The sequence below is a fragment of the Camarhynchus parvulus genome, chromosome 10 (assembly GCF_901933205.1).
Source record: "Camarhynchus parvulus chromosome 10, STF_HiC, whole genome shotgun sequence".
In the NCBI taxonomy this organism is placed as follows: domain Eukaryota; kingdom Metazoa; phylum Chordata; class Aves; order Passeriformes; family Thraupidae; genus Camarhynchus; species Camarhynchus parvulus.
The window spans coordinates 19,201,424-19,215,545 of NC_044580.1; the positions used below are offsets into that span (position 1 = coordinate 19,201,424).

Here is a 14,122-nt window from a genome sequence, read left to right on the forward strand (position 1 = left end):
CTGTTAATTCTTTGTTTTGTTTCTGGTGAGGATTCTGGAATTCACCTGTTAACCCTTTGTTTTGTTTCTTGGAAGCAAATGGTTCTGAGCCCTGGTGAGAGTGCTGAAAGTCACCTGTTAAATCTTTGTGTCGTTTCTGGTGAGGGTGCTGAATTCACCTCTTAACCCTCTGTTTTGTTTCTTCGAAGCAAATGGTTGTAAACCTTGGGTGAGGATGCTGAAAGTCACCTGTTAACTCTTTGTTTTAGTTCTGATGAGAATGCTCAAGTCAGCTGTTAACCCTTTGTTTTGTTTCTTTGAAGCAAATGGTTCTGAGCTTGTGAGGGTGCTGAAAGTCACCTGTTAACCGTTTGGCTTGTTTGTGAGGATGCTGAAGGTCACCTGTTAACCCTTAATTTTGTTTCTGGTGAGGATGCTGAAGGTCACCTGTTAACCCTTAATTTTGTTTCTGGTGAGGATGCTGAAGGTCACCTGTTAACCCTTTGGTTTGTTTCTCCGAAGCAAATGGTTCTGAGCCCTGGTGAGGCTGCTGAAAGTTAACCTGTTAACCCTTTGTTTTGTTTCTGGTGAGGATTCTGGAAGTCACCTGTTAACCCTTTGTTTTGTTTCTGGTGAGGATTCTGGAAGTCACCTGTTAACCCTTTGTTTTGTTTCTTTGAAGCAAATGGTTATGAGCCTTCGAGTTTCGGAGCTGCAGGTGCTGCTGGGCTACGCGGGCAGGAACAAGCACGGCCGCAAACACGAACTGCTGACCAAAGCCCTGCACCTGCTCAAGGCTGGCTGCAGCCCCGCCGTCCAGATGAAAATCAAAGAACTCTATAGGAGAAGGTTCCCCCAGAAAATCATGACCCCAGCAGACCTGTCCATCCCCAGCGTGCACTCGAGCTCCATGCCGGCCACGCTGTCGCCTTCCACCATTCCACAGCTGGGCTACGACGGCCACCCCGCCACGTCCCCCCTGCTCCCCGTGTCACTGCTGGGACCCAAACACGAACTGGAACTGCCCCACCTCACCTCGGCCCTGCACCCCGTGCACCCCGACATCAAGCTGCAGAAACTCCCCTTTTACGACTTGTTGGATGAGCTGATCAAACCGACCAGCCTAGGTAAGGAGAGCTCCTGCAGCGCTCGCTGCGTTTGGGGGAAAATGGTCAAATTCAGCTGCTGCAGCAAGGGGTTAAATATTGCATCACAGCAGTGTTTAGAGAATTGCTATTTTTGGTAACTTTTGGAACAGATTGTTCTACATGGAGAGACATCTTACCTAACACTCATTAGTTGCTTTAGCTGAGCCTCTAAATATGGTTTAAACATCCGTTATTGTAAGGGGGGGGCTTTGAGAATAAACAAACTAAATCTTAGGAAAAAAAAAAGGGGAAAAAACCAGTCTGCTTTCAGTAGTGCTTATAAACCACAGAGTTTCATTATTAAAAAAACCAAAGTAAACAGAACTACCCCCAAATCCATCAGGCTTCTAGAATGTTCTCATCCGTGCTGGGAAGGAGTGCCAGGCTGGAAATTTGCTGGATCCATTACATTCTGAACATCTGAATTTAGGGTTCTTTTGCAGTTGTGGCTACTTTCTTACAGCTGATGTTTGTGTGAAGGTATAAATCACTGGTGGAGCTGCTGAGGAGAATCTGCTGCTCCCAGAGCATTATATAATGTGTGATTTCCCAGGTTCCACTTCACAGCATGGTTAACTTCTAATACTCCTCAATATTGCCTAAATGCACCAGGCCTGGTGGTTTCTGTGTGGTGGAACCTTCTGCTGGCTTGAAACCCCAGGAAAGATTCCCTGCTGGTAGGAGGAGCAGATTGGTGAGAGGAGATCTGGGGAGAGAGGGTGGGTGAGTGAGAAAAAAAAAGTCCTTTGCAGAAGAAATCCCTTGTAAACAAAGCTGAGCAGGTACTTTCCAGTGCCAGTCTGGAGGGCTGGGGGATGTGGGAGGCCTGATGTGTGAGTGCTGAGGTTGTCTGTGCATTTCTGAAGGATCTGGCACAGTATTTTGCATTTTTTTTGCTTTAGCTGCTGTAATTGAGGGGAAAGCGGAGAGATTTTGGTAATTTGATCTCCTGGTTCAGGTGTTCTTTGCAGAGGTGCACTGTATCTGTTCAGCTTTAATCTAAGCCCTAATTGCTGAATAACCATTCCAGGCAGTGCTGGTGCTGGGAGCTAATGAGGTGCTCAGTATGTGTCTCATCACTTTTACATCAGAATACTTCAGAAAAAGGCTGTAATTTCCACAAGACATTCCAGTGCAGGAGTGATGCTGTGCATTTATTTATTTATTTATTTATTTATTTGTTCGTGGATGTGGGAAGAGCCCTTTGCCGTCAGCTCTGAGTGGGACTGGACATTGGGATATTTCTTCCCTTTGTGGAGTGTCAGGATAAGAAAATGGGAGTGCAATTGCAAGCAGATACCTTTGGAAGCAATCCCTGTCCTTTCTGGTCACTTCAGGAATGTTGGGGCTTGTTTTGTGTGGGAATTCTGTTTGTGTGAAGGAATCCTATTAAAAAGCCTTTGAGTTGAGAGTTTGGGGGAGAGGGCTTCAGTATCCATCATCAAATTCTGGAATGGCTTGGGTTGGAAAGGACCTCAAAGCCTATCCCCACTATCCCTGGACCTCAAAGCCTTCCACTATCCCTGGCCCTGGACCCTGCAGGGATCCAGAGCAGCCACAGCTCCTCTGGGAATTCATCCCAGCCCGTCCCCAGCCTGTTCAGACTCAGATTCATTTTCTCCATTTATGCATTTACTGATACTTTGGCTACAAAGTCTGAAGTGATTTGTAGAACGTTTGCCCCAGATGGTCTGGGCACCCTTCTGTGTGCTGCCAGCAGGGTGGGTTTCCTCAAGTGTCCCATGTGTGGGTTCCCTGGTTTGTTTTCCACTGGCAGATATTCCTGCAGCCACTCAGAACTTGGAATTTAGCCAGTGTTTCAGCATCTCCTGCTTGCTTTTTCCCATCAGATTACTCATGGGATAGGGATAAAGGACTTTTGAATTGACTCTGGTTCCCTCCCCCACAAGGATGAACTGATGACCCGATGCGGGGTTTGGAATAATTCTCTGCCTGCTTGAAACAGAAGGGAAAGAAAATGTGTGTGAGAGAGAGAATTGGTGTAATTCAAACTTCACACCCTCCTGAAATGAAATCAGACTGGGCAAAGCACATCCTTGGGTGCTGGGATTGCCCCTGGTTGTCCCCAAGTGCAGGTGGCACAGCTGGGAAGGTTTGCTCCCGTCTTCTGTCCCTTTGAGAAGTGATGGTTGGTTGAAGAAGCAATAATTTGAGCGAGCCTCAGGGCAGGGAGTTGCCCAGCAGGGCACTTGAACAGGCATTCTGTACCCAAATATTTCGTGTGGGTGGGTAGCACACAGCTAATGTGAGGAACAGATAAGGAAATGAAATCTGCTAACTCTTATTTGTACCATCAGGAACAAAAGGAGGAAATAGAAATTCTTTATTTGAATGCAGCTCCAGCCTGGGATTCGGAGGGATGTGCTGGGCTGGGCTCATGGAGTGCAGGGATTTCTCCATCCCTGCCCTTCTCACCAGCAACCTGGGATTCCGGGCCGAATCCCAGAATCCCTGAGGCTGGAAAAGCCCTCCAGGCTCAGAGTCCAGCCTTTGATCATCACCTTGTCCCCAGCCCAGGCCCTGAGTGCCACGTCCAGTGCTCCTTGGCCGCTGCTGGCGTGAGACAAAGAGCCATTTGTTCCTTTGCGGTGGAGCTGTTGAATTTGATCCACATTTATTAGTCACCCTCCCTGCCAAGTGCAGAAAGCATGGGGATGGGATGGGTTTGTGTCCCAGCCAGCCAGGAAAGCTCCTCGTTCTGAAATGTGTGCTTGCAGCGCTCTGCCCCTGCTTAACCACCATTTTCAGGGATTTTTAATTCTTTAATAAGGAATGTTTGTGTTTGGAGGAAAAGCTGTCCACTCTGGCTTTGATGGAATGTTTGCCTTATTCCTGTGCTTCTCTCTTGTTCTCCTAATAGGATCTAAAGAGGAGAATTGAGGTTGTTTGTCAAGTGAAGCTGCAGCTCTCCCTTAATTCCCCCATTTCCAGCCCCCAGAGCACAGACATTGCTAATTGGTTGTTTTTTAAGCACATTTTCTAAAAGTAACTCCTAACGCGCAGATAAGATCTCTTTTGTGTGCTGAAATGTGTTTGCTGTGAGTAGCAAGGCCCAGAATTTGCCAGATTATTGTGGAAGGGACATGAGATAGTTAAGCACCATCTTAAAAATGCCTCTTGTTACAGCAAATGTCATTCCTAATTGCTGGAGCTGTGTAGTTCTTCCAAAAAACATTTTAACTGGCTTAGGGGTCTTTACTTACCTGTAAGGGAAATGAAGCTGTTTTAGTTTTTTTTTTTTTTCAATTGAAAGGATTAAAGAGGCTGTGAGCTCTCCTCCTGTTTAAAATCAGTCCAAATGGCACGGGGATCATCCTCCTGCAGTTTATTTGCTGTGCTTCAGCTCTCAGTGATACAAACACAGCACTGGAAGTTGGATCTGAGCCAGAGAAACGAGAATTTTTACCTGCAGCCTCCTGGAAGGAAGAGGCACAGATCAGTCATTATCCCTCAGAGGCAGCAGAATTCCAGCTCCATCAGAGCTTCCAGTGAGGCACTCTTGATGGAGGGCTCAGGTTAATTCCTTCATTTCTGTGCTCTGCTACCAGGATTTCTGCTAGCAGCAGAATTTCCCCCTCAGGGGTTGATTCCCACCCTGCATTTGTGCCTTGCACTTCCCGTGCATTTTCCTGAGGCTGTGAGCGATCCTGGTGCCTCAGACCTGGAGCCAGATCTTGCAGCTGAGCTGCCCAAAATCTTGGGGGTGCCTGTAGTTCAAGGTACAGCCATTAAACAATTAAACAATTCAGTGCACGAGGGAGCTGGGCTGGAACCCATGAAAGTTTTGTTTGGCAAGAATTTCTCCTTTTTCTCTATCAGCGAGCTGATCTCGTGCTCTGTGCAATTGCTATTATGGTTTATATGAAAGTCACGCTTTTACTGTCTGCTGTGTTTATTATTTTTTTGAAATGTACTTTGTGGGAGGAAGTTCAACAAAACACTAAATTCTCAACTCAGCTTTGAGTTCTCTGACTTCCGGCCCTGCAGCTTTTAACTGTGCAACAACGGGGTGAAATATTGGCTCTGTGCTGGGGCTGAGCTGGAATTACAGCACATTTGGGGTTCTTTGTTTGGATTTACATGTGCTGAGCCCCAGGTTGGGCTTTCCACAGTTGGGAGTTTCTTTCGAGAGAGCTTTGAGCAACTGGGTAACTCTTAAAAAAAGGATTTATTCAGGTTTTCTTCAGCTGATTGCTCAATCTCCTCATGCGTGGAGCTGAGGTCAGTGAAGTTCCAGGACATGGATGTCCCAAGGTTCCAGGACATGGATGTCCCGGGGTTCCAGGACATGGATATACTGAGGTTCCAGGACATGGATGTCCCGGGGTTCCAGGACATGGATATACTGAGGTTCCAGGACATGGATGTCCCGGGGTTCCAGGACATGGATGTCCCGGGGTTCCAGGACATGGATGTCCCGGGGTTCCAGACAGATTCCCGGGGTTCCAGACATGGATAAGAGTTAGGACATGGATTCCGGGGTTCAGGACATGGATGTACTGAAGTTCCAGGACATGGATGTCCCAAGGTTCCAGGACATGGATGTCCCGGGGTTCCAGGACATGGATATACTGAGGTTCCAGGACATGGATGTCCAAGATTCCAGGCCCTGATGAAGTTTCCAGGCCCTGACAGGACATGGATGTTTCCAGACACGGATGGAATGGAGCTGGGAAGCCACTTGGCTTCCAGAGAATCGCAGAGAATATAAAATATCCCAAGTTAGGACAAACAAGGGACAAAACCCATCTCCCTGGCCCAGCAATCCCATCTTGTGCCTGAGGAAAAAACTTTTCTTGTTGAGAGGAACACTTCTGCAGAGCCAGGATCCAGCAGGGATGTGGCAGTGCTGCCTTTGTGCTGCTCCTTTGAAGTGGCTGACTTGGTGCTTTTAGCAATAAAAGTTAAAATATCGGAGCCTGAAAGCAGCATTGGAGTTGTGGGACGTAATTCAGGTGTCAGAAGGAATCAAGGGGCTGAATTTGAGTAAGGAGGATCCTGTGATGTTCCTTCCCTCTGCAGAAATGATGGGTCAGGTGAGATCCAGGGATACAGGAGGGGAGAGCTGGGATCCATGGTGGCTGGGAGAGTGAAGAGTTTGGAATGTTGGCATGGAAGAGTCCCCTGATCTTCCTGCAGGTCTTCAGAAATGCTCCACAGCATGAGTGATTTAAAGAATGAATAATCACACATAAATGTCTGTCCAATTGCACATAATTTCCAGCTGATCTCTTCTGTCTTCTGTTTATACAACATATCAGAAAGAGTTATAAAATCCATAATATTTATGGATTAATTGTAGCCCTTGGAGTATTTCCAGGCTATTTTCATATATATCTTTAGGCACAATTTCAAATAAGCTGCTTCACATCTCTTTACTCCCTTCCTTTCCCACCCCCAGGGTGGCTCTGCCTGTTCCTCCTGAGGATTAACTGTGAGTTGAACAGAATGTAAAATCGATTTGAAGGGATGAATGCAGCAGCTGACCAGAGCCAGGGTTCAGTTTTTCCCCTGTTCCAAGGTGGGGAACATGGCCCTGGCACTTTCCTATCCTCGGGGTGTTTGTGGGCACAGCTGTGACCTGTGGGGGTGCCAGAAGGGCTCAGCAGGGGAAGAAGGATTTGGGTGTTTGCTAAAATGCTTCCCCTCAAGTGGTTTTGAAGGGTTTGGAAAGGTTAGGGATGCAGCACCCATTGTGATAATTGGAATGAAGCAGAATGGCCACGGCGGGACAAAAAGCAGTGGGAATTTGGGATTTCTCTTGGCTCTGGAGCTCAGATTTCCTGAATCCCACAGCTTGTGTAGGGCATGGCTGAGGGGTGTCAGGTGATGGATTTTGGGGTGCAGAGCCCTGCTTTGGCATGGGCTGGGATGGGTTTAGTGATGGCTGAGAGCCTTTCCCAGGGAGAGGATCTGGCTGCTCCCAGCCCCATCCTGCTCACTCCAGCTGCATTTAATGCAGCAGGAAATGCAGGAGTGGTGGGTGTGGGCTGGAAGTGCTGCTGCTTCCAGAAGGTGACAGAGCTGGGGGCTCAGAGGCAGGAAGTGTTGATGTGTAAATAAACACTGGGTTACTGGGGAACTCCAGAATTTGGGGTGGCTTTAAAGGCCATCCTGAGATTGATGCCTCAGGTTTGGATTTTATATTTTTCAGGTTCTGTGCTGCTTTAGTGTGTGGGTCTGGGCTTCATATTATGGGATGGTGAGCTCTGTGCACAGAGCAGGGAGACAAAACAATTCCTGCTCCAGCTGGGCACCAATGACAAATGACCCAAATCTCAGCCCAGGAGCACAAACCCCGTGGGCTGCAGAGAGAAAAACAAGCAGGGTGGGACTGCAGGGGCTAAAGCTGGAATGGGACAATGAACTGCAAGGTGCAAATGGAGCAGAACTGATCCCAGGGACAGACCCCGTGCCCGGCCGTGCATTTTGGGGCCATTTTGGTTCATCTTGGGTGCAGCCCTGGCTGGGCTCTTGTGCTGCCCAAGGTGGATCCATGGAGGAGATGCTTTGAATAAATCCCTCTTTATTCTGGAACTTTGCCCAGCCTCTGCTCCACCTCAGCCTTCCCAAGGCATCAAGATGAGCTCCCCCATCAAGGTGGGTTTTCCTCCTCCAGACCTCCTTGGATTGAGCTTCTCCACAGCCCCAGCACAGCCCTGGCTGCTGCTCCAGGGGCAGCTGGGGAAGGGAGCCCTGGGCAGGGGGGTCCCAGGGGCTCCCCATGTCTGGGTGTCCTGGATTGCCTGCCCTGCAGCAGGCTTTGCACTCAAACCTCTCTGAATTCTCACATTTTCAAAGCTCACATACTTGCTGTGCCCTCATCTGAGCACAGTTTTGGTCTGATTGGGAGGTGGAGGTGAAATTTTCAGCTGTGGTGTTTGATAGAGCATTGAACATAAGTTGATAAAATGCCTTCTGTTGTTTAAAGGAAAAGCAGAACAAGGCACCTCACCTGTCTGGGGAGGGGAAGCAAGAATTGGGGGATGTCCTGAGCTGGGAAGGATTCCCCAGTCCAGACACCCCAAAATCCCCCCCTGTGCATCCCTGAGAGCATTACCCAAATATTCCTGGAGTTGTTGGGAATGTGCCCATTCCCTGGGGAGCTGTCCCAGCCCCCCCCAGCCTTGGGGGAAAATCCTTGTCCTGATTCCCATCCCAAACCTCAGACCCAGCTTCCTTCCTGCCCCTGGGCACATGAGAAAGCTGGAAATTCCATGAGGAATCATGGAAGCCCCAGGAAATTCCACATTTCTGGTTAATATTTGGACAAATTTAGCTAATCCAGACCATTAGTTAGTGAATAACCAATTGGGCATCTCTTGTTTTTCTTACAGCATGCAGCAAAAGTTTCCTCTGCTCCTCATCCTCTTCCTTACAGCTCTTTTTGCCTTTGGAAATGAACACAACTATTGGGAATCATTGGGAATGGGACCATGTAATGATATCATAGATAATTCTTGTGTAAAGTGCAAGTTTAATTTTAGTGCAAGCCTTTCTTTAATACATTCCCTTCAGTATTTAATAATTGGTGATGCTGGTGGGAGGATGAACCTCAGTTTATTGGTGCTTAGGAAGCATCACCACCACAACTCCTTGATCCCAAAAAATTCCTGAAAGATTTGAAGGTGTCTGTGCCTGAGTGGAAATTCAGAGAGTGGCTTTTTCTCAAGACAGCAAGAGGTATTTTGCTGCAGAAAGATTGTGTGGCTATTTTTAGCCCTGGGTACTGGTGAGGTGGAACAGAATATTTTTAGAGCTGTAGAAAATGCAGCCACTCAAGCTGGGTTCTTTTTTTCACGCTGGTGCTGGAGGGGTTTTCCAAAATAAAGAGCAGAATTAGTAGAAAATGGCTTTTCTGTACCATTTTTATTTATTAAACAGGTGATCTGTGTATATACATATATTTTTTAATATATACATACATATACAGTGTGTATATTTATATTTAGATTTGCAATTATAGTTACATTTACATTTATATTTATATATTTTATATATTTATTAATATTTATTTTATTTATTTATATTTGTATTTATATTTTTGTTCCTATACCATTTTAAGTGGTTTGATCCTATGAATACCATGTGTTAAAACAGTTTTCCCTCAAATTTTGGGAACTTTTTACCTCAGTGAAGTGTTTTAAGGAAATCCACAACCAGCAGGGCATAATTTTGTCCCTCAGTTAATCTCTACCAATCTGGATCATCCCTGGAGTGAGGTAAGCCTGGAATAATTCAGGAGATGTTGGTGAAATTAGGAAAAGAAAAGTTTGGGAGGAGAAACTCTGTAACTTTTTAGGCATTTTGACTTTTCCAAACTCTTGTTGCACTCACAGTACAAAAGAAAATGTTTTGATATTTAATAAATCATAGTTCTGGAAAAGAAACAACAAACCCAACCCCCCAGAAACATTCCTGGCATCTTTCTGAAGAATGTCCATATTAACTCTGTTGTCCTGGCTTGATTCCAGCGTTATTGGATTATAAATTCTATTTCCATCCTCTTGGTTTTCAATTGCAGATCTATTTTTACCTTTCTTTTGTTAAATAATGATCGTTGTTTGCAGGGCACAGTTGTGTTTGTAGCCACCAGAATGATTTTTTTTTGTCTAAAACTATATTTTTTCTAGTTTTAATCATCCTCCAGAACATCTAAAAGTAAATTATGTGCTTGATTTGCCAGGATCTGTTTGGTGTTTTAAACACAGCAGATACACCAGATGAATTAACAGAAATCTGTCAGCTTTTCTGCACCCTGAAGTTTCAAATTCCCAATGTTCCTGCCTTGGAGAATCTCAGATCTTTGGGAATAGAGGGTTGGAGGCAGAGATAAACGCAGAGATTTGGTTTTTAGGGGAGCAGCTGCTCAGTGTTTAATGTGGTTTGGTGGGATCTTCACGCTTCATTTGTAGGGTAAGCAGATCTGGAATGGACTAGATGTGGGCCTAGAAAGATGATAAGGGAGAAGATTAGGGAAAACCACAAAGAAAAATCAGATTTTGTCTCTTTTTTAGAGGCAGCTGCACATGCAAGGGGCAGAGTTGTATCCTGGGAGTAGCTGAGGAGCCTGACCATAAGTCAGTTGTAGTTTCAGGGAGCTCCTTGCCTGCCTCCCTGTGCCTGCTCTGCTCCGTCTGGCAGGAGTTTGGAAATATTTTGATTGCCTTTTGGAGCATCTTTGCCTAATTAACAGCTTTTTTCCCCCTTCCCTCGTTGCAATCTGGCCGTGCTCCCGTGGCAGTCACAGCGAGGGCTGCACACGGAGCAGGGCTGGGGAGCAGGGGAGGCAGAGCTGCTCCCCAGGGATCCTGCAGGGGATCAGCGTTTGCTCACTGGGACACAGGCAGTGAGCACAGAATTCCAGGAGGGTTTGGGTTGGAAGGGAGCTGAAATCCCATCCCATCCCATGGATCCCATCCCATCTCATGCATCCCATGGATCCTATCCCATGGATCCCATGGATCCTATCCCATGGATCTCATCCCATCCCGTGGATCCCATCCCGTGGATCCCATCCCATCTCCATCCCATGGAGCCCATCCCATCCCATGGATCCCATCCCATCCCATGGATCCCATCTCCATCCCATGGATCCCATCCCATCTCATGGATCCCATGGATCCTATCCCATGGATCCCATCTCCATCCCATGGATCCCATCTCCATCCCATGGATCCCATCTCCATCTCATGGATCCCATCCCATCTCATGGATCCCATCCCATCCCATGGATCCCATGAATCATATCCCTATCCCATCCCCACACCCTCCACTATCCCAGGGTGTTCCAAGCCTTGTCTTGGGCATTTGCAGGGATCCAGGGAGCTTCTCTGGGAATTCCATCCCAGCCCCTCCCCACGGTCCCAGGGAGGAATTCCTTCCCAAATCCCATCTAACCCCATTCCCTGGCCATTTAAACCCATCCCCTTGACCTAAGTCCCTTTCCAAGTCTCCTCTTTGAGGCTGTAGCAGTAACCACACAGAAGACACTGAAAACACAAAAAAACCTCCCAGATCTCAAGAAGAAACGTCAGAGGCCTTTTTGAATTTAGGTTTTGGTTCAAGCAGAGGCTTTTTGAAGTTTTCTGTCCTGGCACAACTCCTGAGGAGGGCTGGAGTAGGGAAAGCTCCCATGGCAGCACTCAGGGATGTCCTTCCCCATTTTCTCCCAAATAAAAGTATAAATGCTTTAATTTGACCAATACAACAGTTGGATGTTAGGAAATATTTCTTTCCTGGGAGAGTGGATAAGTATTGAAACAGCTTTCCCAGGGAAATGTGGAATCACCATCCCTGGAAGGGCTCAAAAATCCAATTTTGATTTAATTGCTAAGGTGCTCTTCAGTCAGGAGTTGAACCTGGTGAACTTTGAGGTTTTTTCCAACCTTAGTAACTCAGTGATTCTGTGAATATGGAAGTTCAAACCCCACTTTTCATATCACTGTTTAGTAAAAATAAATCTGTGACCAACATGAGCAGAGGAAAAAGGATTGAATTTCAGAACCTTTGGTCCAAACTTTGTTTTCCTACTGCACACAAATTCAGTTCCTCCTGTTTGCCCATTTCCCTGCTGGATTCCCTAAATTGGAGCTGCTGCAAAAAAGATGGAAAAGAGAAAATCTAGGGAGATCCAAGGAATTTTGGTAGCTGCTGGTTGGCTTCTCTGGATAATTGAGCTTTAAATGAAGGTGGCATTAGTTAAATAGTCAGCAGTTTTTAATTAGTGAAGTGCTGGAGGTTCCCAAGAACCTTCCAGAACTTTTCTAATAAAGCCAAAATTGACAATTTCCAGGCTAAAGCAAATAACACCTGGGAGGAAAACCAACCCAGCAGAAAAACCCATGGAAAAGGAGGAAATAACAACTGGAATTCCCTCATTTCTCTGCAGTGCATGAGCTTGGCTAATTCAGCTTTTGTTAATTAGAGTTTGTAATTGTGATCTTGCCATTTATAGCTAAAAATAGGTGTCAAATTCTATGGAAGAGCAAATGTGAAAGCAGATTTTCATTGTTAATTGTATACATTGTGTCTGTTTCCTGCAGACATCGTATGCAGGAAATGTATGCATTTCAAAATCTGAGTTATTTATAAAACTTAGTTCTTTCTCAAAGATTCCAAGCGGCAGCTTCATGTCCCTGTTCCTGCTCATGCACAGCAGCAAATCATGGGATCAGCGAAGGATTTTGGGGCAGTGTGATGCAGGAAAGATAAGAAATGGAAATTTGGGAGGCTCCTGCTGTAATATTTACACTCAGTGTCTTTGCTATTGTTGGTTCCAACCCACCACACGCTGCTTGGAACAAAATCTCAATTCTCACCCTGAAATACTCACTCAGCTGTCACTCAGGGATGAGTCAAGAATGCATTATAGTAAAGCAAAAAATGGGAAATTTATCCAGTGTTTAGTGCGCAGATAATTACAAAGATTTATTCAGAATAATTGTATTATATAATATTTATTCAGAACTTACAGATTTATTCAGATATTTATTCAGAACTTAAAAATTATGAAGAATAATGGGATTGAAGTGCAACTTACAAGCAGCTTTTCATTCACTGTGTGTTGGTGAGTGTGTGGAATCATTCTCTGGGGAGATGATGCTTTCTTTCAGGTTATTATTTAAAAAAACCTTTTTCATTGCTGCAGTGGCCCTGTGAAAGGCTGTGTTTTAGCTAAAACCACTACTTTAGAGATATTTGACATTAGTTTCCAGCAGGAGCATTTTACTCTTGAGCACTGTTTGGTTCTGGAGCGCTGTGGCACAGAGTGGGAAGGCTTTAAAATCAGATTTTATGGCTGCAGATCTCACGAGTTCTTGGCTTATTCTGGATATATTTGGTGCATTGAAATCCAAAAACCATCAAACTGAAATGTGAGATGTCCCACGTGTTGTGTTCAGCCCCTCTGTGAACTTTGACAGGCCGAGCCTGATCTGGTGCATGGAGGGAAATAAAAAAAGTGATTGATGAGAAATCCTCAGATATATTTTTATTTCATATCAGAGCACGTTTGACATGAAATTACAGCGATAAAAAGCCTTGATTTGCCTCAGCTCTGCTGTTATCTCCAGCCCTATTTTAATGTACACTTTATAGGCACATAAAGTTTGTTCATTGTATTTTTATTTACAGGAGGCTTCCAATGGCAACTTCCTCAAAAGCTCTTCAGAGCCAGATGTGTCTGATGCTGCTGGAGTTGAAAAAATCCCGTGTGTTCTGACTCGATGTAATTATTTCCTGATTGTCCTGGCTGCTTTTTGATGCTCTCTGCTCTCTTGCAGCCTCAGATAACAGCCAGAGGTTTCGAGAAACCTGCTTTGCCTTCGCGCTGACGCCGCAGCAAGTGCAGCAGATCAGCAGCTCCATGTGAGTGAGCCCTGAAATCCAAATAATCCACCCCAAATCCACCCAGCTTTCCACAGCCCTACTTGGGAACGGCCGGGGAAAACTCCTGTGGGGAATTGGTTTGTCTTGTTGTATGGGGAGCAGAGAATTCAGCCCCACCGCTGAGTTTGGGGTGGGTTTCTCTGGTGTTAAACTCCCTGCAAATCCAGAATTCTGCTTCCTGCAGCTCTTCCTTGCCACCAGTTTCTCTGTTAATTCATTACAAAGTTGTGACTTTATGGTGACCATCAGAATTTCCTTTCTAATATACAAAAAACCCCAAAAAAAGCAAAAAAAAGAACTCCACAAAACCTACCCATAAAACACATAACTCACCAAAACAAACAAACAAATCCCCCAAAAAAGCAGCAAATAAACCCCTGCAAACAAACAAACAAAACAAAAAGCCAAACAAAAAACCTAAAAAGTAAAAACCCCAAAAAACATCTAACAAAAACCCCCACAAAAATAGAGGTCAGACACAAATTTATTTATTTACCTCAAAAAAATAAAACCTCTTCCTTTTAACCTCTCTTGAGAGTGGTGGTTTGAGCAGGAGCAGCAAAGTCTGGTGTGCATTATACATA

The 14,122-nt window shown here is 45.5% G+C and overlaps 1 protein-coding gene across 2 annotated transcripts in view; it reads left to right on the forward strand.

Annotated features, from left to right (window-relative positions):
• Positions 1-14,122, forward strand: part of PIAS1 (protein inhibitor of activated STAT 1) — a 51,589-nt gene that overhangs the window by 21,183 nt on the left and 16,284 nt on the right. For both annotated transcript variants that reach the window (XM_030955190.1, XM_030955191.1), the window contains exons 2-3: positions 662-1,106; positions 13,433-13,517. In XM_030955190.1, coding sequence (XP_030811050.1) covers positions 662-1,106; positions 13,433-13,517 — 530 coding nt within the window. The remainder of the gene's footprint in view (positions 1-661; positions 1,107-13,432; positions 13,518-14,122) is intronic.